Source organism: Zosterops lateralis, assembly GCF_965231275.1.
Source record: "Zosterops lateralis genome assembly, chromosome: 29".
Classification (NCBI taxonomy): Eukaryota; Metazoa; Chordata; class Aves; order Passeriformes; family Zosteropidae; genus Zosterops; species Zosterops lateralis.
This window is the reverse complement of record NC_139789.1, coordinates 2,879,403-2,906,169: the sequence shown is the minus strand read 5'-3', so window position 1 is coordinate 2,906,169 and position 26,767 is coordinate 2,879,403. Positions and strand designations below refer to the sequence as shown.

Genomic DNA, 26,767 nt, shown 5'->3' with positions numbered 1-26,767 from the left:
GGGAGCCCCGGGGCTCTCGGTTCCCCCGGGAACGGGGCGCGCGGCGCGGCGGGGCCGGGGCGGGGCCGGGGCTCCGGGGCTCCGCTGTGGCTCCCGAAGGGCCCCGCGCCCCCGGCAGCGCCGGGCGGTGACCCCCGGCTTCTTCTCCAGGGCCTCATCCGGAGCTGGGAGCTGTTTCCAGGCCCGTCCCGAGCCTGCGGCGGGGCCCGCGCGGCCGGAGGGTCCCGGGCCTGTCCGGTGCCGAGGATGTTCCCGCAGAACAGGCCCCCGGTGAGCCCCGGCCCCTGGCAGCGCTGCCAGCACGGCCCCCCGTGTCCCCAAACCCCGGGTGCCCACTCGGTGCCCACTGACAGCTGGCTGCTGTACTGTGGGTGATGTTCAGGAGCGATGCTGTGACTCTTCCCAGAGCGGTGCTGAGCCCCAGCGCTGCGGGTCTGGGCTCTGTGAGGTGCTGGGAGCAGGATTCACCAGGGCACGGTGGTGATGGGCAGGCAGGGGGCTCAGCTGGGTGGTGGTGGGGTGAGGACAGGCCATCAGGTCTGTGCCATGCCCGGTGCCACCCGTGGGCATTAATCCCTTCTGGCTCAGTGGCCAAAATGATGCTGACAAGGCTCTTGGTGCCTGGTTGTGACCAGTTTCCTTTCCAATAACTCTTTGTGCAACCTCCTGCATGTGCTGCTCTCCCAGATGTGCCCGTGGCCTCTTCCCCGGGTGCAGGGAACCCTTGGGGGATGTGCCAGCCCTGTTGGGAGCAGCAGTGACCCTGGAGGTCCCATCTCTGCCTAGGCCCATCTCCAGGCACCCTCTGCTGCCTCAGGAGCTGCTGTTGCTGCCAGTGCCATCCCCAGCACCCCCCAGTCCCTCAAGCTGACTTACCCAGAGACTTTGGATCGCATCAAGGAGGAATTCCAGTTCCTGCAGAACCAATACCACAGGTGAGAAGCCGCCAGAGTTCACATGCCAGAGTGTGAACAGGGCACTTCACAGGTGCTGGGCAGCAACAGGCTCCTCTTGGCACTGGGCAGCACCATCCAGTGTGGCTGCTGGACTGGTCCCTCCAGGGGATGTTTGTGCCAAGCATCACCTTGGTAGCTTGAAATTACTCTGTTTGTGGGGGAAACTCAGCCTTTGCCTGCCAAAAGCCCTAGGAGGAGGTGCTGGCTCTCAGCACCCAGCTCCTGGGCTGAGCCAGAGCCATCCCTTAGACCTGGAGTCCCTCTGATCCGTGAGGCTGCTGTCCAGGATCACCTCCCCTTCCCCACACTGCACGGGGCAGAGCAAGGTTTGAAATGCAGCTAAGCTTTGCAGCTCACTCCATTTGGGAAACAGATGCTGGGGAGGGGGTTTAAGAGTCCGTGCAAATTGCTCCCTGATGCCCAGATCCCTTTGCCGTCCATCTCCTCTTTATCAGTCCCTCCCCGACCTCTTTCAGGTGGTTTTCTTGCTTATGCTGGGAGATGGGATTGAAGCTGAGGAGGCTGAAGTGTTTGGTACACTGGGAGGGCTTGTGCCCTGTCCAGCCAGGGACATCCTGTCACTGGGAGGACCAAGGAGGGGTTGCTCCTTCTCCTTCTCTCTCCTCTTTATTTTTACAGCTTGAAGTTAGAATGTGAAAAGCTGGCAACAGAAAAAACAGAAATCCAGCGTCATTATGTCATGGTTAGTGAGCTCTACCTGAAAGGAGAAGGGTGGTGTGGGATCTCCTCTGAACCATCAAAGGACATGCAGGGATGCTTTGCCTTCCCCTTGCTTTTGGGTTGTGTGGCCAGGTCCTGGGATCTGGTTCCTGAGGCTTTTACTGTTGGGTATTCCCCCAAAAAGAGCTGTGGTGTTGGTGCAGGAGTTTCTGCCGCAGCTTGTGGTGGCAAATCTGCTCCTGTGTGGGCTGTCCCCATTCCTGCAGGAGTCCTGGGAGGGCTGTGTCCATCCTGTGGGCTGCACCGTGTGCCAGAGAATCCTCTGCTCCTGGAAGAGGAGCTGGGGACTGTGTTGTCCCCATGGCCTGGCCACACCGTGACTGTTTGTGGCCAGGCTGACCTGATGTGCCAGCACCACAGAGGATTTCTGCCTGTGAGTTCCCCTGGTCTTCAGAGCCGTGCTGATGCTGCCTTCTCTCCCTCACAGTACTACGAGATGTCCTATGGCCTGAACATCGAGATGCACAAACAGGTGAGTCTGGCTGGGCTGGGAGCTCTGTCCACCTCCTTGGTCCCAGCTCCCTCTCCCCACTTTGCCATCTGGGCTCCTCACAGATGACACAGGAGGTTGCTCCCTGCTGTAGCCCAGGGAAGGCTGTGCTTGCAGGGGATACATCCCCTTCCCTGTGCTTTGGAAGCTTTGTTCTGCTCTGTGCCACCACCTTGGCTGCCTCCTTAGCTCTCCACACACATCTGTGCTCTGGTTTGGGTTCAGGGTGCCGTGCCTGGACTGTGATGCTGTTGTTGTGTCAGGCAGGGAGCAGTGGTGGAGGACTTGTGCTTGCATGGCTGCTCACACCCATTGTGAGTGGTCATGGGGTGACTGCTGGGAAGGAGACTGGCTCCTTCCTCAGGGCAGGGTGGGCTGCAGGGTCACAGCAGGCTGATGGGCTCTGGCTCGACACCTTTGCAACTGTCTGCTGCCCACTGGCCCAGGGGCCAGGAGCATTCTGAGGAGAAAGAAGGGTTTTGGGCTGTGTGTGCAGGGTGTGCTCTCCGGGGGCTCAGGGCTGCGCATCCTCCCTCACCGCTTCCCCATCCCTCCCTCCCTTCCTCAACTCCCTCCCTTCCTCCCTTCCTCCCCTGTGCCGAGCTCCGGGTCACCAGCTGCTCTGAGACAGAAGGTTTCTTCTCATCTATTTTTAAAGAGGCTGCGGAGGAGCTGGCGAGGCGCTGCCGCCGCCTTCCTGCCCGCCCCGCGCCCGCCGACGCCAACTGTTGCTCGGGGGAGCGGCTCGGGTGGGCACAGGCGGTTCTGGACCCTGTCCCCAGCACAGGGCAGGTTGTCAGCCACTCCTGGCCAGCTCTGTGCCCGCTGGGAGGGTGTTCCGCCACTCTGGGGTGCTCTCTTTATCCCGGCAGCCCTGCCGAGGCTGAGGTGTGAAACTGCCCTTCCTTGTAAGGGACGATGCCAAGGGTCCCTCTCCCTGGAGGGCTGCGAGCTCCTCTCCTCTGGCTGCTGGTTCTCTCCCAGCCCTCTCAGGCTCGTGTTTTCTGCCAGCCCCAGGTGCCGCTGGCCGCCGGCCAGTGAGCTGTCGGCACTTTTAACAAGGGCCCGTAAGTCTGCTCTGACAGCCAGCGGCCATTGTGTGAGCAACGGGAACTGCCGAGCGGGAGCCGCGGGTTATCGCTGCCCTGGGAGGAGGATTGGGCCGCTGTCTCTCCTCCCCTTCCCCCAAATCCTGCGCTGCTCACGGGCAAAGGCAGGTCCTGAGCATCCCAGAGCCCCCGAGGCAGTGATTGCTCATGGCCACGGAGGACAGAGGCTGGGCAGTGCCGTGGTGTGGCCTCTGTCCTTGCTGCCCCCCGTGTCCCCAGGGGCTCCCCAGGGGCTCAGCAGTGCTGGCACCAAGGGCCAAGGCGTGGGGATTGCTCTGGGTTTGTTTGGAGGGAAATAGAGCTGGGGGCTGCCTGTGGTGGTGCAGCTCTCCAGGCAGCCACAGGCTTTGGCAGGAGAGGATCAAGACAGGAACGAGCAGGAGACGTTAATTTTTTTTTTTTTATTGTTGCTTTGTTTTTTGGCATGGAAGGGGCCTGTAGCTTTCTGTAAAACCACCTCCCCGAATCTGCCTGGCCTTGGACTTGCTCACCGCGAGCCAGAGGGGAGGCGACGGTGCTGGTGGCTGGGGGGGCTGCAAACAGCGTGATCATTTTTCATGCTGAGAGCGTTAAAGTGCCAGTAAATTGCACATTAACGAGTGCGAGTGAATTGGAGGCAGCTCTCCCCAAGGAGCTGCTGCCCATCAGTGCATTAGGGAAGAGAATCCATCACTGCCGGCCCCGGGAGACAGCTAAATCCTTCCCAGAACTGCTGGCTGCCAAATCTCCTTGCTCCCCCCTCTTCCTTTCTTTTCTTTCTCTTTTTTCCTCCCTCAGAAGGGGAAGTGAGGGCAGGTGCCAGATTGTTTCTGTGCTCTGGGGCTGCCAAGAGCAGGTCGGCAGCTGCTCTGGAGGGCAGCACAGGGTGTCCCCGGGTCTGTGTCCCCACACCAGCCGGGCAGTGCTGTGGCCCCTCACCCTGGCACTTCAGCACCTGCCCCAGCTGGGCGTGGGAGGTGTGCCCAAGGTCCTGGCAGGGACAGTCGGGGGTCAGTTCTGTCCCTGGGACCCTTCAGCCTTTGGTCTCCTCTGGGGGCTGATAAAGGGGTCTGGGTTCAACCCTCTCCTCTCAGCCCTGTGCTGGCTCCACAGTGTTTTCATCCTCCCCACCAGGGTGGACAGGGAGCTCCTCAGGGCTTGAGACAGCATTTTACCTGGACTCCTGTGCCCGGGCCATCCCTTGCCCATCCTGGAGTGGAGGGATCCCTCCCACACCAGAGTTTAGGGAGAGCGGCTGATCTCCATCCCCAGCTCTGCGTGGGCGTCTCCGCTGTTGCCTGGAGCAGTGTCTGCTCTCTCGGCCATCAGCCGGGGCAGGAGCCTGTCCCCGCAGCCTCTGGGGCTTCTTTCCAGGGCTGTGTCTGTGAGGCTGGGGCTGGCTGAATGTCTGTGCTCTCCTCTCGCCGGAGCTGTGCAGGGTGGGGCTGGCGGGGGCCCTGGGAGCTGGCAGGGAGGTGCCATAGGAACAGAGGGTCCTGGAATGAGAGGGGGATGCCACAGGAGCAGAGGGTCCTGGAAGATTAAAGGGGGAATGCCATAGGAACAGAGGGTCCTGGAAGCTGGCAGGGGGGTGCCATAGGAACAGAGGGTCCTGGAAGATTAAAGTGGAGTGCCATAGGAACACGGGTCTCTGGATGCTGGCAGGGGGGTGCCACAGGAACAGGGGGGCCTGGAAGATGAAAGAGGGTGCCATAGGAACAGAAGGTCCTGGAAGATGAAAGGGGGAATGCCATAGGAACAGGGGGCCCTGAAGCTGGCAGGGGGGTGCCATGGGAACATGGCAGGGCACAGCACGACGCTGCCCTCCCTCCCCGCTCTCTGCGCTCTTGATTGCCAGTGGCACTCGAGTGTTGCAGAAAAACAGCAGCTGGAAGGAGAGCACCTCTCCAGGGCTTCCTGTGGGCTGGGAGGGCGGCAAGTCGTGGGCGTGGTGCCGGCAGGAGGCTGTGGAGGGCAGGGGGGACCCTGCAGGGTCGCGGCTGGTGGCCTGGTGGCTTGCTTGGGGGTGGCCTCGGTGGCATGGGCCGGGAGGCTTCATGTCCCTGGCAGGGGAGGAGCTGGAAGCCGTCCCAGGGCTCCCAGGGTGGGGATGGAGGATGCTGGGTGTTGAAAGGGGTGTTGTTAGAACAGGAATTGTCCCCGCAGGGTGTTTCTGCTCTGTAATGCTGAGCAGCAGCCCTTGGGGCTGAGTGTCAGTACCCTGAAACTTCCCAGGCCAAGCACCCGTGGTGAGGGGGCTCTCCTGGCAGCATTGGGGTCTCTCAGGGTGGGGTCTGCTCTGCCCCTTGCCCTGATGGGCTCTTGTCTCTCTTCCCCTGCCAGACGGAGATCGCCAAGCGGCTCAACGTGATCTGCGCCCAGCTCATCCCGTTCCTGTCTCAGGAGGTGGGTGAGCCCTCGGGCCCCTGCCAGCTGTGCAGAGCTCCTTTGGGGCCCAGAGAAAGAAAGGAGCCTGCCCCAGCCCCACTCTTCTCTCCCCACAGCACCAGCAGCAGGTGGTCCAGGCTGTGGAGCGAGCGAAGCAGGTGACTATGACCGACCTGAACGCGGCCATCGGGGTACGTCAACCCTCTGCCCGCCCCTTCCCGCCGCTCCAGGGCAGGGCTCAGGGGCTCTGTCCTGATGGCACCTCCCGGGCTCCTGCCATCCCTGGGCTGAGCCCCCTCCTGCCCCTGGCTGCAGCCCCTGCCCCTCGTGCCTTCTCCCACTCGTGGCTGAATTGAGGGGAGGAGAGGGGCAAACCAGGCTGGTGTGGGGGCAAACCAGCAGCACTCGGGATGCAGGAGATGCAGCTGGGGGTGGGGGTGGTGGCTGGCACGTGTCACTGTGTCCTGATGCCCTGTGGCCTGGGTGGAGTGGGGTCACCACCATCCCCACTCAATTATTGCCTCGAGACTGCAGCAGGTCTCCCATCCAGCCCAGGGTGGGAGGAGTTGGTGGGAGGGACACGGTGGCCCTCAGAACAGTACTGGGGGCACCCTGGGTGCCTGCCCTGCCCCTCCACACCCAGGCCCCATTGCTGACTGACCCAGGGCTGCCTCTTGCCCCTCACTTGCCCAGCAGCTGTCCTGGCACAGCCCTTCGACTCTGCTCTCTCCTCTCCTCCCCAGCACCAGCTCCAGACCCAGCACCTCTCGCACCATGCTCCCCCCATCCCGCTGACCCCCCACCCCTCTGGAATGCAGCCCACTGGCCTCGCTGGCCTCAGCAGTGCCTCAGGGCTTCTGGCACTCTCGGGGGCACTGGGGGCCCAGGCCCAGCTCCTCGCCAAGGATGACCGAGGAGTCCATGACACGGAGTCCAGGGGTGAGTGCGGGAGAGGCAGAACTTGGGGTGTCTGATCTGAGTGAACCTGGGAACAGGTGGTGCTGGGCCCTGGGGCTCCCTCTGCTCCCCATGCCCTTCTGACCTGGACATTCCTGGGGTGGGGGCCAGAGCTGGGTGGGGGCCACTTGTCCATGCCTCAGGACTGCCAGCTGGGCTGGAGGGGCAGGGGGCTTGCAGCTGCAAGGGATTTGGGTGGGGAACATCCTCCACTGACCAGCACCCTTGTGGGAGGGTGATGAGGTGGGCTGGTGCAGAGTCTTCCCTGGGGGGGGCCTAGGACCACCCTGCTGCTGTTGTGCTGGTCTGGCCCTGCTGTGAACGCCCCAGCATCCATGGGTGAAGTGGGTGACTTTCCTGTGGGGCTCTTGGTGATGACACAGCATGTCCTCCTTTCCCTCCTCCTCCTCCTCCTGCTGCTCCTCTGCGTTGCCACAGCGACAGACCGAGACCCCGGCCCCGTAAGTGCCTTTTTCTTTCTCTTTCACCATTCTGTGGTAGCAGCGGCTGTGGTCAGGACACAGGGCTGTACTGGAGCCCTCCGTGCTCCTGCAGTCAGCCCTGCCTTGGTGCTGCCTGTCCCAGGAGCTGGGCAGAGCATTCCCAGCCACTGACACTGCATCCCCTCATCCCAGAGCTCCCTGGCTCTGTCGAACGGGGAGCGCGCACGAGCCATCGCCGAGTACCTGAGCGGCAGCAAGAAGAGGAAGGTGGAGGAGAAGGATTTTGTTACAGACTATGTGAGTCCGGGGCTGGGGGGCTTGGGGTGACCCCATCCTCTCCTGTGGGGTGATGAGTGGAGCTGCCTGTGCCTCTGGCACAGCTCCAGGCAGGAGTGAGGGTGGCTACAGCCCCTCTGGCTCCAACCATGCTCCTCATTTCAGGGCAGCGATGCAGACAAAAGTGAAGACAACTTGGTGGTGGATGAGGTCAGTGTGCTGGGACACTGGGAGGGGTCTGGGGTCAGTGTGAGCTGTCCATCCCTGAGGGTGGGGCTAACAGGCTGCTCCAGGCAGAGGTGGGCATCACAGGGAGGTGCCAGTGGGAGTTGTGCTCCCTGACCCTCACCAGCAGCAGCAATGAGCCCCAGGATCCAGCCTGGGAGCCTGGCCCTTGCTTGAGCCATCAGCTCCCCATAACCTGGGAATTCTCTGCTCTCCTGCCTGCTCTTCTCCCTGCTGATTTCCCTCTCCCCCCAGGACCCCTCTTCCCCGCACAGCGTCCACTCCTACTCATCTCGGGAGAACGGGGTGGAGAAGGTCCCACTGGGCAGGAAGGAGGCCATGCCCCTCAGTCCAACCTCCATGGCCTCCTCCAGCAGCACGTCCCCGTCTCGGAGCAAGGATGCACCCACGGTATGTGTGACTCACCTGGGGCCTGTGCTTGTGTCCTTGCAGCCCAGGCTTGGCAGTCAGGGTGGCCAGACATGGGTCCCTCTGCCTCTAAACCCATGGGGCAAAGTGCTGGAGGAGCAGGGAGGGGCTCCTGCTCCATCAGATCTCAGCTCGAATCCCCTCCCACAGACCCTGAAGCGCTGGGTGGGCTGGGCTGTCATTGAGGGGGAGCTAACAGGGACCCCCTGGCAGGGGCATGGTGCCGTTGCCACCTCCCCATTCTGTTCCTGGCAGGTGGAGAAGGCAGGAACGCCCAGCTTGAAGTCCAGCACCCCCACCTCCCAGGGTGACACCCTCCCAGGCTCCAGCAGTGCCCAGCAGTTTCGCCCCACCGCTGCCAAGGTCCCCGTGGACCCCCTGGGTGAGCTTGGCACCCCTGGGGCCTGAGTGGGACTCCAAGTTCTGTCTCCAGAGCCCCATCCCTTCACTCTGCCTCTCCCCCACCAGCCCTGGGCCTGAGGAATCCGCTGGGAGTGCAGAGCCCCTACTCAGCTGCCTTTGGCTTGGCCCACCCTGCGGTGAATGGGGACGTGGCCGGGACTGGTGCCTACGCCAGCCTGCACCTCATGTCCCCACAGCTCAACGGGGCTGCGGCCGCCGTGGGAGCCGCTGGCTACGGGCGCTCGCCCCTGGTGCGTGACCTCGTCCCCGTGGGGCCCTGGGGCCACGGAGTGTGAGCCCCTCTGACCCACTGTCCCCTCCAGGTGGGCTACGACCCGCACCCACACATGCGTGTCCCAGGGCTGGTGACCGGCATGCAAGTGGGGACCTCGGGGAAGCCGTAAGTGGGGCAGGGTGGGGCTGAAGCTGGGCTGTGTGGACAAGCTGGGGGCAGCAGGGATGGGGAGCACAGCCTGGGGGGAAACCTGGGCTGTGGTTGCTGTGTGCCCAGCTGGCATCACCGGGTGTATTCTGCTCGTGGATCTGACTCCAAACTCTCCTGCCTGTGTCAGACCCACTGAATCCTGTGTGGCACCGGCCACTGTCCAGGCAGGATCCTGCTCTGGTTCTCACTGCTCTGCTCCCTTGCAGTGCCTACTCCTTCCACGTCAGCGCCGACGGGCAGATGCAGCCGGTGCCGTTCCCCCCCGACGCCCTGATCGGCTCCGGCATCCCCCGGCACGCGCGGCAGCTGCACACCCTGACCCACGGCGAGGTGGTCTGTGCTGTCACCATCAGCAACTCCACCAGACACGTCTACACCGGAGGCAAGGGCTGTGTCAAGGTCTGGGACGTGGGGCAGCCGGGCACCAAGACGGCCGTGGCTCAGCTGGACTGCCTGGTGAGGAGGAGGAGGAGGAGCAGAAATGCCTGTGGGCTGGGGCTGGGAAGGGGAATGTGCCCCTGTTGCAGTGGAGGGGATGCAGAGGCCTTTCACACCTGCAGTGAGAGAAGGAAATGTGTCTCCTGCAAGACCTTGTGTGCTCACTGTCTCCTCCTTGCCCTGCCCTGTTGCCTGTCCCCCCGTTCAGAACCGTGACAACTACATCCGTTCCTGCAAGCTGCTCCCTGACGGCCGCAGCCTGATCGTGGGGGGGGAGGCCAGCACCCTGTCCATCTGGGACCTGGCAGCCCCCACGCCCCGCATCAAGGCTGAGCTCACCTCCTCTGCCCCTGCCTGCTACGCCCTGGCCATCAGCCCTGACGCCAAAGTCTGCTTCTCCTGCTGCAGCGACGGCAACATCGTGGTGTGGGACCTGCAGAACCAGACACTGGTCAGGTGAGTCTGGGGCAGGGGGGAGCATGGGCAGGACTGCTGGGGACTCCTCGGGCCAGGGACCACTCAGTCCCTTGCAGAATGTCCCTGCCCCTCTCTCTGTCTAACCCTGGCCATGGGACAGCACCTGTCCTTGAAGCTCATCACTGCTGGGTGCTGCCCTGCCCACACTCTGCTGCAGGTGCTGGCTGCCCTGACAGCTGTGCCCTCCCCCTCTCCATCCCCCTCTTTCCCAGGCAGTTTCAAGGCCACACAGACGGTGCCAGCTGCATTGATATCTCCAACGATGGCACCAAGCTGTGGACAGGGGGGCTGGACAACACCGTGCGCTGCTGGGACCTGCGGGAGGGGCGGCAGCTGCAGCAGCACGACTTCAGCTCCCAGGTAGGCCTGGAGCCCTGGGGCAGCACCCTGGGGCCAGCTGGGACCTGCTGGGCCATGGTGTGAGCCTGTCTGTCCCCTCAGATCTTCTCCCTGGGCTACTGCCCCATGGGAGAGTGGCTGGCAGTGGGCATGGAGAGCAGCAACGTGGAGATCCTGCACGTCACCAAACCCGACAAGTATCAGCTGCACCTCCACGAGAGCTGTGTCCTCTCTCTGAAATTCGCCTCCTGTGGTAGGCACTCCTCTCCTGGTCCCCTTTGCTCTGGAGCTTCATGGATGCCACCTCTACTTCTGTCCATGTGTCACAGGGCTCGTTGCACTGGGGGCAAGCATTTGTCCTGGCAGCCCTGTCCCTGGTGGATGACAGAGAAGGGGTATCCATCCCTCCTGGAGCAGTGCTGGCTGCTGGAGCCAAACTCCTCTTTGTGTTCCCTTGGCTTGTGGTTGGCAGCCTCTCTATGTGTTTCCCAGCCTGGGCAGGATCTGCTGCTGGGATCCAGCTGCTGGGTCTGGTTTAGTGACATGAGGCTGCTTTGTCCCTCCACAGGGAAGTGGTTCGTGAGCACGGGGAAGGACAACCTGCTCAACGCCTGGCGGACGCCGTATGGAGCCAGCATCTTCCAGGTGAGCAGCCAGCAGGGTGGGGGGTTCCTGGGGGTGAGCCTGCCAGGAGCTGCCCAGTACAACCAGCTCTAATTATGTGTCAGTGATTAACAAGCCCCCTAAACTCATCCCTGCAAACCTCCCCGGGTCCCCAAGGAGTTGGGGTTGCTCTGGGGCTGCTTCTTGTGCTTACCCCTGTTTTCTGCAGTCGAAGGAAACCTCCTCCGTCCTCAGCTGCGACATCTCCACGGACGATCAGTTCATCGTGACCGGCTCAGGGGACAAGAAAGCGACAGTTTACGAGATCATTTACTGAGCCCCAGAGGTGCCAACTGCGGGACAGGCAGGCGTCCACGTGGATGGACAGGTGGACTCTACCTGCCCTGCTGCTGACTTCCCAAAGAACGTGCAGCCAGTGGCTGTGGCATCCCAGCTGGAGGAGAGCCGAGAGGGGTGGAGGTGGCCCTGGGACCGTGGCCAGGCATCGTGCAGGCTGCTGCTCGGGGTGGATTTCCTAGGGACTTTCTCCTTGTTTTGTTCTTTGTGGGTTTCTTTCTAAATCTAGACTGTGGGAGTTGGAGATGGGGGGGGAGGCCTGGCATTGTTAGGGGTTTTGTTTGGGTGCTTTTTTATTTTTTGTTTTTAACTTTTTGTTGTGGGGTTTTTATTTGTTTAAGGCTCTGGGCCTGGCAGGGTGGATGGGCTCTGGCCTCACTTCCCTGTGTGCCTCCCAGGGTGTATTTAATAATAAAAACAAACCAAAAAAAAAAAGGCAGCTGTGCCTTATCCTGGGCAGTAGCCTCGATGCTCTGTGGGAATGGGATGGAGCCAGGTGAGGAGGAGGGAGATCATGACAGGAGCTTTGTCCCCTTTGGTCACAACTTGCTGCTTCTTTCCTGTGCTGAGGTGGGTCTGAGGCAGCTCCTCTGTGGGCAGAGCCCAGCTCTGGCTGTGGTGGGGAGCAGGAGCCAGGGCTGGCACTGTGGGCACAGAGCAGAGGTGCTGCGGCTCTGCGGTGCCGCCAGTGCAGAGGCCGGCGCTGGAGGAAGTGGTTTGTGAAGGAAATGAGATGTGAGCACTCAGCACTCGCCTTATCGGTCTGGCTGCCTGCCAGCATTGCCCTGGGCAAGCAGGGCTGTTCCCAAGAGCCCGGGGCTGGCAGGGGCTGCGGTGTGGGCGCTGCCCTGGGCTCCTGCCCCCAGCCCAGCCTCCAGCAACAGCTCACCACAGGCACCACAGAGCGGTGCTGGAGCTGGGGCTGCCATGGCAGGCGAGCAGCCACACCTCTGCCACGCTGGGAGCCTCCTCCCCTGTGCTGCTGGCCAAAAACAGCCCCCCAGGACACCCTTCAGAGCCCAGCCCTTGGCACAGCTGGCAGCATTGGCTGGCAGAGGCCCCTGCCCAGAACCAGCCCAGCCCTTCTTTTGTTCCTTTTTATTAGTAAGGGATTGAAAACATAGTTAAATACATTTCTTTACTGATAATTTACAGCTGTTTCTGCAGCAGAAAATGGGTGCCATTGAATCAGTAGCAGTAATTCAGGAGACACACACTCTCAGGCTTTGTCCAGCTCCCTGTGCAGCCGGCCTGAGGGACAGACAGGGCCCAGGATGTCCAGTCCAGCCCTTGCTGGGCCTCAGGGGATGCCAGGCTGCACCCAGCTCTCACCTCCAGCCTCTTGCAGGGACAGGGAGGAGGAAAATGGGGCTGGGGCCTTGGTTTGATCTGAAAGCAGTGGAAGAGGAGAGAAAGTAGAGCTGCAGGAGGGCAGGTCCAGCACTGGAGGCCTCTGTGAGCCATGGTGGCTTTGGGCAAGGTGTGCCCCCTTTCCTGATGGTGCAGGGATGGTGAGAGGAGTCAATAAACCACCTCGTAGACCGTGGCCTTCTTGTCACCAGAGCCAGTAACGATGAATTTGTCATTGACAGAGATGTCACAGCTCAGGACTGACGAGGACTCCTTAGACTGTGAGTGAGAGGGCAGGAGATGAGAGCAGGGCTGGTGTCTGGAGCCACCATCACCTCCCTGCAGAAATGCCTCAGCCCACCTGGAAGATGCTGGCTCCGTAGGGCGCCCGCCAGGCGTTGAGCAGGTTGTCCTTCCCTGTGCTCACAAACCACTTTCCTGGGACAGGAGAAAAAGTGGGTGTCAATGTCTGAGACTCCATTCAGAGGACCTGAGCAGGAGGAGTAAACCAAAGGGAAAAATCTGAGGCTATCCATAGCCCAGGCAGAAAAAACAGCCCTTGCCTACCACAAGAGGCGAATTTCAGAGAGAGGACACAGCTTTCGTGGAGGTGCAGCTGATACTTGTCGGGTTTGGTGACGTGCAGGATCTCCACGTTGCTGCTCTCCATGCCCACTGCCAGCCACTCTCCCATGGGGCAGTAGCCCAGGGAGAAGATCTGAGGGGACAGACAGGCTCATACTGTGGCCCAGCAGGCCCCAGCTGGCCCCAGGGTGCTGCCCCAGGGCTCCAGGCCTACCTGGGAGCTGAAGTCGTGCTGCTGCAGCTGCCGCCCCTCTCGCAGGTCCCAGCAGCGCACGGTGTTGTCCAGCCCCCCTGTCCACAGCTTGGTGCCATAGTTAGAGATATCAATGCAGCTGGCACCATCTGTGTGGCCTTGAAACTGCCTGGGAAAGAGGGGGATGGAGAGGGGGAGGGCACAGCTGTCAGGGCAGCCAGCTCCCCAGGAGGCAGCATGGCCCCCTGTGCCTGCCCTACAGCCCCTATCCTGGACTCACCTCACCATTGTCTGGTTCTGCAGGTCCCACACCACGATGTTGCCGTCGCTGCAGCAGGAGAAGCAGACTTTGGCGTCAGGGCTGATGGCCAGGGCGTAGCAGGCAGGGGCAGAGGAGGTGAGCTCAGCCTTGATGCGGGGCGTGGGGGCTGCCAGGTCCCAGATGGACAGGGTGCTGGCCTCCCCCCCCACGATCAGGCTGCGGCCGTCAGGGAGCAGCTTGCAGGAACGGATGTAGTTGTCACGGTTCTGAACGGGGGGACAGGCAACAGGGCAGGGCAAGGAGGAGACAATGAGCACACAGGGCCTTGCAGGAGACACATCTCCTTCTCTCACTGCAGGTGTGAAAGGCCCCTCTGTGTCCCCTCCACTGCAACAGGGGCACATTCCCCTTCCCAGCCCCAGCCCACAGGCATTTCTGCTCCTCCTCCTCCTCCTCACCAGGCAGTCCAGCTGAGCCACGGCCGTCTTGGTGCCCGGCTGCCCCACATCCCAGACCTTGACACAGCCCTTGCCCCCGGTGTAGACGTGTCTGGTGGAGTTGCTGATGGTGACAGCACAGACCACCTCGCCGTGGGTCAGGGTGTGCAGCTGCCGCGCGTGCCGGGGGATGCCGGAGCCGATCAGGGCGTCGGGGGGGAACGGCACTGGCTGCATCTGCCCGTCGGCACTGACGTGGAAGGAGTAGGCACTGCAAGGGAGCAGAGCAGTGAGAACCAGAGCAGGATCCTGCCTGGACAGTGGCCGGTGCCATGCAGCACCGAGTAGGTCTGACACAGGCAGCAGGGTTTGGAGTCAGAGGACACGGAAGGAGTAGGAACTAGAAGGGAGCAGAAGAGAGGCCTGAACAACTCCCCTGTGTGATGCCCGAGGGCAGGAGGTGACCTCTCCATCAGCCACGCTCAAGCCAAGGTGGACAGTGCCTGTTGTGCTCTGGCTAATGAGGGGTTTAATTACCCAGCTACTTGTTAATGCCAGCTGCCAGGAATGAAATGGCCGTGCTGGACTCAGGATTGGAGAGCAGCTCCCTCTCAGCCCTGCCCTGCCCTGGGTGAGCCCTTGGCAGGGAGATGCTCCCAGCACCTGGCTCAGCCCCTTGCCCCCACCCTCCCTGCAGCCCCAGAGTGTGCAGGCACTTACGGCTTCCCTCCAGGGATGGTGGAGAGAGAAGAGGAGAGGGTGGAAGCCCTCAGGTGAGGGTGTGACTCAAACGCCACCTGCACAAATTGAAGGGCACATTGAGGAGCAGAGCAGAGGACACCAAAGCTGGGCTCAGGCCTTTCCCTGCACTCCCTGGCACCAGCCCAGCCTGGCTCTATGCAAGCTCCCCACTCACTGTGTCCTCACATGCACTGACGGGAACCAAAATGGGTTCCCACAAACAGTTACACACCAGTGGAACCAGTAGAGGCTTCTCTGAGCACACTGAAGCCTCCACAACCCAGCCACTTTGGCAGGGAGCCCTTCCTACAGCCACATCCCCCAGCTGTTGCCCACCCAGGGGCCAGGCAGCAGAGGCAGCACACCCAGCCCCTCCCTCGGTGACTTACCATGGGGGAGCGGCCGTAGAGCACCGCGCTGCTGACCTGGGGCGAGAGGTGGATGCCCATGTAGAGCCCGGGGGCCGGGAGCTCCCCGCTGAGGGCGGCGTGGGGCACCATCCCCAGCGAGGACGTGAAGGGGCTGGAGGAGCTCAGGGGGCTGCGGAGAGCTGCACGAGGAGAGACCCGGGTCTTGGCCCACGGGCGCGAGCGAGAGTCACCCAGGGGAGAGGGGCACCTGGTGACTGCACAGCCACCCCCTGCAGCCCCCATGGCTGAGCCCTGAAGCACCCAGCTTCACACAGCCCCACCAAAGTGACAACTTGTCAGAGAAAATCAGATAAAACCTCTGCCCTAGCCTGGCCACCACCCTGGGCAGTCAGGTGTGTGGCAATGGCAGAGGTGCTGCTGTTGGCCGTGGTTCAGAGGTCTGATTTTGCAGAGCAGAACGGCCCTGCCAGCTCTGCTGGTGGCAGACAAGTCCTGCCTCCCTCCATCCCAGCCCCAGGGTGCTGTCACAGCCGAGCAGCCCCCGGTGCTGTCCCGGGACACTCACTGACGGTGTCGGTGCTGGGGGCCTTGGCTGGGGGTGGCCGGAGTGGGACGGCTGAGCTGGGCCCGGGGCCAGGCGTGGGGGACTCACGGGCTGGTGAGGAAGAGGAGGGCTTGGAGGTGGGAGCACTGGCCACAGAGTCAGTCTGGAGCAGAGGAGAGAAGAGCAGCTTTAGCAGTGGGACCAGAGCCCAGGCCAGCCTTCCCAGCAGCCTCCGTACCTTGCAGAGTGGAAGGAGCTGCTGGATGGAGCTGGACAGGGACTGGCCATCCAAGACCTGATCCCCTCTCCTCTCCTTTGCCCCTTGCATATCTCCACTCTCCCCACAGGTACAAATGCCTCATGCAAGCTTCAGGTCACCCCAAACTGCCCCAACCCTGCAGTGCCCACCAGCACGAGACCCCACAGACACATCTGCTGCTCCCTCAGGCAAAACTCCCCTTGCATGAGGGGGGCAGCCCCATCCCCAGCCTGGGACCAAGAGGATGCCTGGCATAAACTGGCCTCTGCAATCCCCACAGCTATTTCATTCCTTGCTTTTTTTTCTTTTTTTTTCCCTTGCCTCTCCTATTTCTTCTGCTTTTTCTGTCTGGGGATTTTGTCGACACCAGCAAAGGAAAAAAAAAAATTAATAACAGAGAAAAGCTACGTGCTGTGCTGGCAGATTGCTCAGGGCGCTTTGTCTGCTCTAATCCGATTGTGCCGGGGAGCTGCTGCTCGCTGCTGCCCACAGCCCCCAGCTGGCTCCTGACCCCAGATGGGGGGACATATCACTTGGTCCCTGCGGTGGCTGGGAGGCCAAGGAGTGGCAGAAACGTCCCTCCCCCCTTCCCACATGCTGATGTTTCAATCTGAGCGCTGGACTAGTGCTTGGCAAGGAAGGAGGAGGAAAAAAAAAATACAGAAGGCAAAAAAAAAAAAAAAATAGAAGAAGGAAAAATCAATTGCTACGAGCAGCTCTGGGGAATCCTGCAGGCAGGAGGGTGGAGAACACTGCAGAGCCTGTCCTCGGCCCAGCAGCACTTACCCTACCCCGAGGGCACAGACCTCTGCCCCAGGGTGGGGTGTGGCAGTGGGGACAAACCACCGGCATTTCTGTCCCCCTTTTGCACTGCAGCAGACTGCCCACGGAGAGAAATCCAGGGCCCACATCCCAGCGGCTCCTTACCGGGTTCTGCTCCCTGGGCTGGAGGGGTGCAGTGCTCCCGCTGGAGCCGATGGACGCGGGGCTCCCGGGGGGCTCCCGGCGGTGGCCGGGGCTGCCGGGCTCCGAGGGCGGGTCCTGGGGGAAAACAGCTCTGTGGGGAGCAGGAACCCCTCTGTGCATGACAGGGACCCCGGGGAGACACCCAGCACCACCCTCAGTCCCCTCGGTATCAGCTCAGAGGGCTCCGTTCTGTTCCCCTGGATGGGAAACGGCCTCGATTTTGCTCTTTGAACAAAATGAGAGGTGACAGCAGGTTCAGAGGACACTGGTGGCCACGGATGCCTTCACAAGGAGGGAATGGGGATGAGCACACATGAGGAGCTGAGACAGGGCTGCCATTTCAGAGGCAAAGCCACCCTTCAGCTCTTGCACTCCTATAACCATTCAACCAGATCTGTGACTTTTATCACCATAATGAGTAGCTTTCATAAGCGTCATTTTCTGCAGAAATTCCTGCTGATCTTCCTTTCAGGGCTTGTATTTTCTTAGGAAGTGGCAGGAGTAAAAAAGACCTCATGTCTTTCTCTCCCTTTTGTCTTCTAGGAAAGGAACAAGTATGTCCCCAAAAACATCTTTTCTACCAAGAATAGCGGTGGCTGGGATCAAGCTCTGTCCTGTGTGCCTCAGTCAGGGAAGGTTAGAATACCAGAAGCAGTTCCATGTGGCAGTTCCATTGGAAAGACTGGAATTCAGTGAATCCCCTGCACTGAGGTGTGTTAAAAGTCAAGGCTGCTCGAGGCCCAGGCAGGGCAGGACGTGGGGCTTGAGGCCTGGGGCTGGCAGGGGCAGGGTGTGCTGTGAGGCTCCTGTGATTTCTCCACCCACAGGAGCTGCCAGCAGCAAGCCCAGCTCCAGGGAGCTCCATCCCAGCTTATCAGCCTCCCCATATGGGATGCTGCAGCAGAGGGGCTGAAAGGGGATTGTGAAGCAGAGCCAAGCCTGTGGCTGGCAAAGCTGAGCCCTGGCTGGCACAGCACTCCCAGAGCAGTGGGAGTGGAGTCAGTCTTGGCTGGCACAACACACTGGAGCAGGGCTGGCACGTGTCCTGGCTGGCCACTGCTGCCCAGCAGCAACGAGCTGGAGCCTAAAGAACCCCAAAGCTGAGGAACCAGAGTCCTAAATCAAACGACTGCAGCTGGAGCAGGACACCCTGCCAGGCTCCAAAGGCTTACCTCATCCACCACCAGGTTGTAGTCACTCTTGTCCCCATCACTGTCCTGCAAGGAGGGAGAAATCCAGGAGGGCTCAGTCAGGGCAGGGAGAGGCTGGACCAGGCTTTGTGTTCTGCCCCAGGAGCCCAGAGGGACCCATTTTCTCCTGTACATCACTCCATGGACCAACACCAACCATGTCCTGCTGGCAGTGACCCAGACCTTGGGCTGAGGGGCCTCCCTGGGGCTCCTCATTTGCTTTGTTCTTGCTCACAGGACACCAGCCCTGTGCTGCAGGTGTTCCCCAGCCCAATCCCCCCAGCCCAATCCCCCAGCCCAGCCCTTGGTGCACTCACAGAATTCCCTGGCAGCTCCTTCTCCTCCCTCTTCCTCTTCAGCCCCGTCCGCTCCTCGTCCTGCAGGCTCTCAGGAGGGGAGGAAGAAATGCTCTGGGGCAGAGAGGGAGAGGAAGGTGTGTGAGCCACTGTGAGGACACACAGCCACCCCTCACCCCTCAGTGGAGCCAGACCCTGCTCTGTGACCACCTCCATCCTGGCAAAGCCTCTCCCTGGCTGCTGGAAAGGACCCCAAAACCCCAAAGCCTGGAGAGGAACATCCCCAGCACCAACAGAAATCCACCCCTGCAGAGACAACGAGCCAGGGTGGAGCAGAAAATCCCCACCGCAGCCGTGTTTACTTCACCTCAACCCTGCTGTGAGGGTTGGGAAGCAGGAAGAACATCCCTCTCAGGTGCTGCTGGCAGCTGCAGGGCTGCCACACATCCCCCCACTCGTGATAATTCGGCCAGAAAAGGATGGAGATGCCCCATCCCAGGGCTCCCTGCAGCTGATTGCTCCCAGCGCCGCCACATCAACAGCTCTGACACACAACCAGGGAGCAGAAATGTCCCTGTCCCCCGGGCCATGTCTGGGGGAGGTGGCTGGGCAGTCATGGGATCACAGACACCTCCTCTGCTTCCTCCTCTCCCACCTCGCCAGCCCACGATCAATTCCTACAGCTCCCCAGCGGAGATCATTAACCCTTCCCTCCCCTGCCTGTACCCTGGATTCTGCTGCTGTGGAGCCTGGGAAGGGATCACAGCTCTGAGACTGGGGGGATCCCAAAAGGGAGGGGGCAGCCAAGGACTGCAGAGGGGCTGACAGCTCTGAGACCTGTTCAGAGCGATTCCTAAACTGGAAACTCCTTGAAAAGGACAGAGCCGGTTATTTTGGGAGCAGCCCTTGATCTTTAGGTCCTTGCATCAGCAAAGACTGAATTGAGGTGGCCCAGAACCTTCAGTTACAAAACCCTGATGCAAACACAGCCCACCCAGTCCAGCAGAGCTCACTCAGCAGCCCCAGCCCTTCCCAGGAGCCAGTGGCCAGCTGGGAGCACACTGGAGATGCCACCAGGGCCAGCTGAGGCCACTTGCCTGTCACAACTTACCCGGCTTGGGGCGTGTTCTGGAACCAGGCAGCAGCAGGGAGAGCACCCCAGGGCATGTCAGAGCAGGAGGAAGGACAGGAAGAGGTTGTTAATGCCAAGTCTGTGCCCCATATACCCAGGCAGGAAGGAGAGAGGGGCACAGCAGGGCAAGGCAGGAAACAGCAGGACACAGGTTTAGAAAACAAACGAACAAACAAATCACACCTGATTTCCCACTTTGTCCACCTGAAATGTGGATTCTCTGTTGTCTCATGGGAGGTCAGCACTTTGCTGCCCCTTGGGGGAGCAGGAGAATCTCTACCCACCCACATCCTTCAAAGAAATTATCCCAGCTTTGGAATCCCTTCCCTAGACATGACAACAGGTCCAAAGGCACCAGGAGGGGACAGGCTGGCCTGGCAGCTGAGATGCCCTGAATCCCACCCCTCCTATTTCCTTAGGAAGCCATGCCTAAAAAGCCCTGCTTGGAAATTCTCTGGACATGCACAGCAAAGCAGCTCCACTTCCCTGAGCCCAGAGAAGAAGCGCCAGGCATTTACTGCAAATCCAAGCACAGGGTTGTGGGCTGGGGTTCAGCAACCTTCCCTGGCTGATTGTTGCTCCTAAAGATCCACCAGCACTTGGAGAGAACGAGTCCAGCTCCCTGCTGGCATGAAGAGGCAGGCAGGGATGGGAAGCTGAGGGATCCTTGTAGGCACTGCTCCAAGGCTGTGGTCTGGAGTGGGACCAGATGCCTGCCACCAGCCCTGCACCCCTGGCTCAGCTTGACTCACACCAGCTCTGGCTAACTGTGGCAGAACACCGAGGATTAACCCTGGACAGATGGAGCATTTCAACTTTTTTTTTTTTTTTTTTTTTTTTTTTTTTTTTTTTTTTTTTTTTTTTTTAAATAAGGAATGGCCCTCACCACGGCCAGACAGCCAGGCTGAGAGAAGTTCTGGCTGGAGGCACGGGCTGCCCGGGCTCTGAGGGTTAAGCAGGCTCAGCACAGCACAGCCTGCTTTTATTCTCTCTCTGGACTTTGTTTTCCTCCTTTGTGGAAGCCATCCTTAAAGGAACACGGACAGGATTTGAACTGCAGACAGCTGTGTGCAGGGGGGGCAGAGCTGCCACCGACAGTCTCCTGCTGCTCTTTTCACCACCTTGAAATCTCACAGGCCAAAACCAGACTATGAGAACCTGCAGAAAACTCCACCCAGTGCTTGGCTTTGCTGCTGCTCTTGGGTCCTGACCCAAGTGCATTTCAGCCAGCACCTTCCCCAGGAGGGGAGTCTGCAAGGAAACATCTCTCCTGCTAAATCTGGCTGCCTGTTCCTAACCCAGAGCCCCTTTCCTTGTCCCAGCCTCCTCCCAGCACAACCTGTGCTCTGAAAAGGTGACTTGAGCTCAGAGCAGTTTCTCCTTTGTGCAGCCCTCCAGCAGCAACAGGCCAGGAGCAAAGCTGGGCAGCGTGACTAATTTGGCCCAGGCTTGCCAGTAGCATTCAGAGCACTGATTTAACGATGATTAAATATTGATGATGTTTGTAAGGCACTCGGTGATCCTGACAGGAGGAGGCACCCATATGGACTAGGAATTAGTGTAATTTACACGGCACAACACACGCAATGAGGCTCTGCTTTCTAAATTCCTTGCCCCAGGCCTGTGGCTGTCACAGTTTCTACCAAGGGCTTGCAACAGTATTTTCTCTAAAAGTCTCATCTTTAAGTATCAGATCTTTACTTGGTGTAAACCCTGGTGTAAAATGGAGAGGATTTCTTTGTGGTGGGGACCACATGGAGGTGGGGGGGACTCTCATGCACTGGAAACACCCCGGGGAGCAGGGAGACCTGTGTGTGTGCACAAACACTTGCTCAGAGGCAGGGCTGCACACACAGCATCACTGCAGAGCAGCAGTTCCCGGGTCAGAAACAGAGCCTGGGGCTGCAGGCATTTCACCATTTGTCATCCCCAGGAGCCTCAAGAAGGAGGCAGAGCAGGCAGCAGGATCCCTGCACACTGACTCAGCCAGCCTTTAAAGGGTTAACCCAGCTGTGCTTCTTGCCCTTACCTCTGTTCTCCCCATCCTGGGCCACTCTGTCCTCCTTGGTGGCCAGCTGAGCCTGTGCCATCAGTGCCCCCGAGAGGGCCAGGAGCCCCGCGGCGCTGCTGGCCCCGCTCAGGCTATTGGGCTGCATGCTGGAGGGGTGGGGTGTCAGCGGGAGGGGGGATGCGTGGTGGGAGAGGTGCTGAAGCTGCTGCTGCTGAAAGAGAAAGAGCAAATGGTCCTGGATGTGGAGGAGGCAGCCTGGCCGGGGGCTGCGATGCGAAGCGCGATGGGATGAGACGGGGCGAGGAGGGGGCAGCACAGGAGCTCTGGGGGCTGCAGGGGCTGGGTCACAGCCCTGCCCCTTCCCCCCGCGGGCTGCCCGGGCTCTGAGGGTTCAGCAGGCTCAGCACAGCACAGCCTCTTTTATTCTCTCTCTGCACTTTGTTTTCCTCCTGTGCCCCTTCCACCCAGTGCCCCTTCCCTCCCTGGTGCAGACACTGCAGAGCCCAGGCCATGGCTCTGCCCCACCCTGCCGAGATCAGGGATATCCCAGAGGGCATCCAACACCTCCAGGGCACCATGGCAAATCCCTTCACCACAGTGGGTGTATCAAAACAGCAAAACCCCTGAGTTCCCTCATCACTGCAGGGCCCGAACCCCCAGGCAGGAAAGACTCTTTGCCCACGGCCAGGCAGGGCCACTCACCCCAACGATGGTGTTGAGCTCCCCCATGGTGACCTGCTTGGCCCGTTCCACTGCCTGCAGGACCTGCTGCTGGTGCTGAAGAGGAAGAGCAGGGGGTGGTGAGGCCGTGGTCCTGGCTGGAGGGAGAACTCCACATGGCCCCACCCAGCCCTGCACAGCCCCTTCTCCCACCCCTCCAGCCCAGCCGTGGAGGTTTTCTTCCCCAAAACCTCCCGTTGTTCAGGCTGGACTTTGATTCTCTCCTTCCCAAGAAGTCAGAGCAATCTGATTGCACACCCCCTGCCTCCTCCTCACCTCCTGCGTCAGGAAAGGAATAATCTGGGCACAAATGGCACTCAGTCTCTTGACAATCTCTGCCTGAAAGAGGAAGCAAATATCACCAGAGATGGAGGGCTCTGAGCCCCATCCTGTCCCCCTCCTGCGGCCAAGCATCCTGCACACACTGAGCCTCTGCGGAGGAGTTAAACTCTCCCCACCCACGCCCTCTTGGCGGAAATTCTCCTGCTGCCGCTGCATCCCTGCTGGGATTTCCCGAGCTGCTGCCAAGGGAGGGCTCTGCCCAGGGCTGCTGGACCCCCTTAGGCTGCCAGGCACATGGGAGGGAACCCAGCCTCAATCCCTCGGTGGCCCCAGGCCAAGGCGAGCTCCAAGCTGCCGGTCCTTTCCCAGCCCAGCTGGCTCTACTCAGCCCAAACCCACCCTGGCTCTGCTCGGCCCAAGCCCACCCTGGCTCCGCTCGGCCCAAGCCCACCCTGGCTCTGCCCGGCCCAAGCCCACCCTGGCTCTGCTCGGCCCAAGCCCACCCTGGCTCCGCTCGGCCCAAGCCCACCCTGGCTCCGCTCGGCCCAAGCCCACCCTGGCTCTGCAGGCAGGGACGGAGGGGAGCTGAGCCACAGGCACTGGCAGTGGGCTCTCCCTGTGCCTTCCCTACCCAAACATCCAACCCAAAGCCAGGGAAGACCAACCAGGATACAGAACTGCACAGATTCACCCTCTTGGCATCGCACCAGCAAATCCCTCAAGGCTCTGCTGGTCGTACCTGCCCTGACCCGGAGCAGGGACTCCACTCCCATCCCCACCAAGCCCCAGGATGGCTCCCCCTGCTCCTTCAGAGGCACAAAGCACCCTCAGACCTGCCCCTGCCCACAAGGGAATGCAGAAAACCCGGTGCATCCTCTGAGGAGAGGCTCTGTGGCTGCAGACAAACCCACAGCCGGGCTGTGTTCCCACCAGGGCAAGCGGCACTTCCGAGGAAAGGGGCTGCGACTTCAGCCCAGCCTCCCACAGTGAGAAAACCCATATCTCCTGGGGAAAACTGGATTCCCCCCCTGCTGTAAATCCACCCCGCAACTGCCTGCTCTGAAGGGTTTTATCAGCTCAGGTTTCTGACAATCCCCGCCGGTGTTGCAGAGGTCAGGCCAGGCCCGGAGCCAAGGGAGAACAAAGGGAACATTTACCTGCTGTGCTCAGAGGCTGCTGTGCCCCACACCCACAGCACCCTGTGCTCTCCTGCAGGTCCCAGTTGCTCTCTCAGCCACTGCCACCCTGCCCACAGAGCCAGAGATCCTCTCCTCCAGTCTCCCACTTCTCAACCACTTCACCATCCCCTCTATCACCTCATGGGCAGAGTCCCTGCCTCACTTGGCTTGGCCCACCCCTGGCTCCCTGTCCCACTGGATTTTGGAGCATGTAAGGTTGGCAGGAATGTGCTCGTGGTCTTCACCACACTCCCTGCTAACAAAAGGAGCAAACTCGGAGGGGCTGAGCCAGCTGGAGGGATATGGCAGTTGACTTGCCACTTTGTCAGGCATTGGTCCAAACTAATTTCCCTGGCAGAGAGCCCATGATGACTAGATTGATAAATCTGAAGAGGGAAAGCAAATTAACGCTGGAACAAAAGGGGAACCAGGGAAGGGTGAAAACACTCCTCTGGCTTTGGGAAAGGAAAAGGGGATTAAGAAAAAAAGAAAAGAAAGACAATCCATTTGCCTCTGGGCTCTAGCTCCTGCTGTTTCCTCCACATCCCTCGTTCAAGTGGGGCCCCAGGGAAGCACTGCAGGGAGGCACCAGGGCTCACAGCAGGGCTCTGAGTGGTTCTTCTTTGGGATGGGGAACTCAGTAACACATCCTGACAACTGCTGGATCCCTTTGCAAGGCAGCCCCTCGCACAGAGCTGTCACATCTCCCCTGCCATTAGAGCTACACTGGCTCATTTCCCAACAAAGCCTCCCACCTCCCCTGCTGCTGGCCCGGCCCCCACTGCACTTACCTGCTTGTGCATTTCAATGTTCAGGCCGTAGGACATCTCGTAGTACTGAGAGGAAAGCCATAACACAGCCTGCTTAGGAGCTGTCCAGAGCAACTGGCCCAGCACCAGCCTGGGGTTTGGCTGGCTCCAGCCCACGAGGAATGGCTGGGATGCTGTGCCAGGAGCCTGGGACAAGGTAGGGAGCAGCCACAGGCTGTTTACACCTGCAGTTTCTGCACTGGTTTAAGCCAGGGCAAGCCAGTCCTGCTGCCCCCCACCCCAGATCCTGTCCTGGCTCATCCCACCCCACTTGGGACCTGTTTTCACACCCTGGCACCATTGCCCTCACCCCCAGATCCTGTCCTGGCTCATCCCACCCCACTTGGGACCTGTTTTCAAACCCCAGCACCGTTGCCCACCCACTCAGCCTGTGCAGAGCAAAGGTGACAACAGGTTACATCCTTCAGCAGCCCCCAGTGACTCTGCCAGGGGTGCTGACCCCAACCCCTCACACCTGGGGAGAAAAGGGGATCAGAGAACCTGCTTTCCTCCAGCAAAGCCTATTCCAAAGGTAGCAACCCACTTCTGGAAATCCCTGAGCCTCCAGGATGTGTGGAGGGATCCCAACTGATGGGTGAGAGGAATTGCCCAGCAATATCAACACCCCAAACTCACAGACAGGGCTGGATTCACCCCCGGGGTGGGGCTTGCCCAAGTTCACATCTTTTTGCCTCTTGGATGGTGTCGCTTGGGTTCCCCCTTCCCCCAGTGAGGTCAGATGCTGAAGGAGAAGGAACTGCTCTGCTGTCCCCTTCCTCTTTCCTCCCTCCCAGCAGCTCCCCTGCTCCTGGCAGCTCTGCCTGGTGCCCAGGTCAGTCTGTCTTGGGGTCTCCTAACCCCTCATTTGCAACTGTGGAGTCCTGCCCTGCTCCTTCCCCTTTCACCCAAACCACAAGCCTTGGAGCATCAGTTCTTAAATACCCACCCCTTGTGAGAGAGAGAGGGAGGAGTGGGGAGTTATCTTAAAAGGCCAGATAGAAAAAGGTAAAAAACAAAACCAACCCCCCCGCAAAAAAGAGACAAAACCTATGGCAGGATTCCCGGGCTCAAGCAGCACTGACAGCAGCAAAAGAGGCAGCGTTGCTAGAAATGGTGATTAACTCCTTCCTCCCCCACAGCTCCCCAGCCCAAGGTCAGCACCGGGCAGGGCAGAGGCTCCTTGGGGCGAGAGGCTGAGAGGAGCCCCAGCACCCGGATCAGGGTGTGAGCCCAGGGGAGCCCTTCGGGGGAGGCCGGGGGACACGGCAGGGGCAGCTCACCATGACATAATGTCTCTGCATCTCCGTCTTCTCGCTCACCAGCTTCTCGCATTCCAGCTTCAGGCTGCAAAGGGGAGCCAGGGCTTCCATTCAGGGACCTGCAGCTCCTGCCCCATCCCCAGCTCAGCGCATCTCCCGCCTGTCCCTGGGGCTGCGAGGGTGTCACAGGCTGTGCTGGGCACCCGCACACCCGGGCTGTGCTGGGCACACACCTGTAGCTCCGTCCCCTCCCTGCCCCTACACCAGGCTCGGCCAGAGGAAACGCGGCTGATCCTGCCCTGGGGACCCCCGCTCAAGACCTGCCGCCCCAACTGAGGTTTTCACGCCGCTCCTCAGCCCAAACCCCTCTCCCCTTCCTCCGCAGGCTCTTCCTTCCCCAGGCGCCTTTTCTCCTCCTCCTCCTTCCCCACTTTCCCCCTGTTCGAGCGCTCCAGCCCCGCTTGTCCCATCCCGGCCCCCCCGCCCCCCGCCCCACCTGTGGTACTGCGCCTGCAGGAACTGAAACTCCTCCTTGATGCGGTCGCAGATTTCCAGCACCGAGAACTTGAAGGGCTGCCCGGGCTGGAGCGGGGGCTGCGGAGAGACATCCCGGCTGGAGGAGGCTGCGGCTCGGCCCATCGGCCCGGCCCGGCCCGGCCCCGCGGCACTTACCGGGTGCCGTCCCTGCGGGAACATCCTGAGCTCCCGGCCCGGCCCGGCGCCCCCGGGGCTGCCCCCGCCGGGGCACGGCGGTCCCTGGGCTCGGCGGGGCTCCGGGGCGGCTCCCAGCGGCTCCGGCGGGGCGCGGGCGGCGGCGGCGGGGTCTCCGCTGGCCCCCGGCGGGCCCGGGGCGGGGCTGGGGCGGCCCCGGTGCGGGGGAGAGGCCGCCCGGCCCCGGCCGCCCGCGCCCGCTTAAGGAGGCGCCTTCCCGCGGGGCACCGGAGCTCCGCGCCCGCCCCGCTCCCCGGCGGCCCCGCGCCCGCTCGGCGGTGCCGGAGAACAGGAGGAGCCCGGGGAAGGCACCGGCCCTGCAGCCGCCGCTCCCGTCCCGAACGGAGCCGCTCGGGAGGCGCCTCCCCGCGCGGCTGTCCCGGCCCGGGGCTCACCGGGCGCTTCCCCCACCCGGTC

General features: G+C 61.0%; 2 protein-coding genes across 3 annotated transcripts; one reads left to right on the top strand and one right to left on the bottom strand.

Annotated features, from left to right (window-relative positions):
- Positions 1-188: 188 nt before the first annotated feature.
- On the top strand, positions 189-11,565 carry LOC310920142 (transducin-like enhancer protein 1). Of its 2 annotated transcripts, none has more exons than XM_083879922.1 (20): positions 189-270; positions 787-935; positions 1,596-1,659; positions 2,125-2,169; positions 5,619-5,681; positions 5,780-5,854; positions 6,407-6,602; positions 7,065-7,081; positions 7,256-7,360; positions 7,505-7,549; positions 7,820-7,975; positions 8,249-8,375; positions 8,462-8,646; positions 8,719-8,795; positions 9,047-9,296; positions 9,487-9,734; positions 9,968-10,115; positions 10,197-10,347; positions 10,663-10,739; positions 10,927-11,565. In XM_083879922.1, the coding sequence occupies exons 1-20, from the start codon at positions 247-249 to the stop codon at positions 11,032-11,034; spliced, it is 2,310 nt and encodes a 769-aa protein (XP_083736048.1). In that variant the 5' UTR covers positions 189-246; the 3' UTR covers positions 11,035-11,565. The 2 variants fall into 2 exon arrangements, with proteins under 2 accessions (XP_083736048.1, XP_083736047.1); XM_083879921.1 differs by having other exon boundaries at positions 7,059-7,081.
- Positions 11,566-12,154: 589 nt separating this feature from the next.
- Positions 12,155-26,352, bottom strand: TLE2 (TLE family member 2, transcriptional corepressor). The gene is given in 21 exon segments (XM_083879851.1): positions 12,155-12,683; positions 12,766-12,842; positions 12,972-13,122; positions 13,204-13,351; positions 13,463-13,710; positions 13,903-14,152; positions 14,602-14,678; positions 15,012-15,172; positions 15,559-15,700; positions 16,724-16,837; positions 17,935-17,979; positions 18,270-18,362; positions 19,360-19,412; positions 19,415-19,459; positions 21,410-21,602; positions 22,094-22,168; positions 22,388-22,450; positions 24,363-24,407; positions 25,661-25,724; positions 26,136-26,233; positions 26,312-26,352. Coding segments are annotated over 21 exon segments (2,274 nt in total). The 5' UTR covers positions 26,336-26,352; the 3' UTR covers positions 12,155-12,575.
- Positions 26,353-26,767: the final 415 nt, after the last annotated feature.

Bases quoted from the DNA above. Each gene is read 5' to 3' on its own strand.
- LOC310920142 (XM_083879921.1), top strand. From the start codon at position 247: ATGTTCCCGCAGAACAGGCCCCCG. The intron at 936-1,595 runs GTGAGAAGCCGC...TTATTTTTACAG, and splicing joins CTGCAGAACCAATACCACAG to CTTGAAGTTAGAATGTGAAA. The intron at 7,082-7,255 runs GTAAGTGCCTTT...CCCTCATCCCAG, and splicing joins CAGACCGAGACCCCGGCCCC to AGCTCCCTGGCTCTGTCGAA.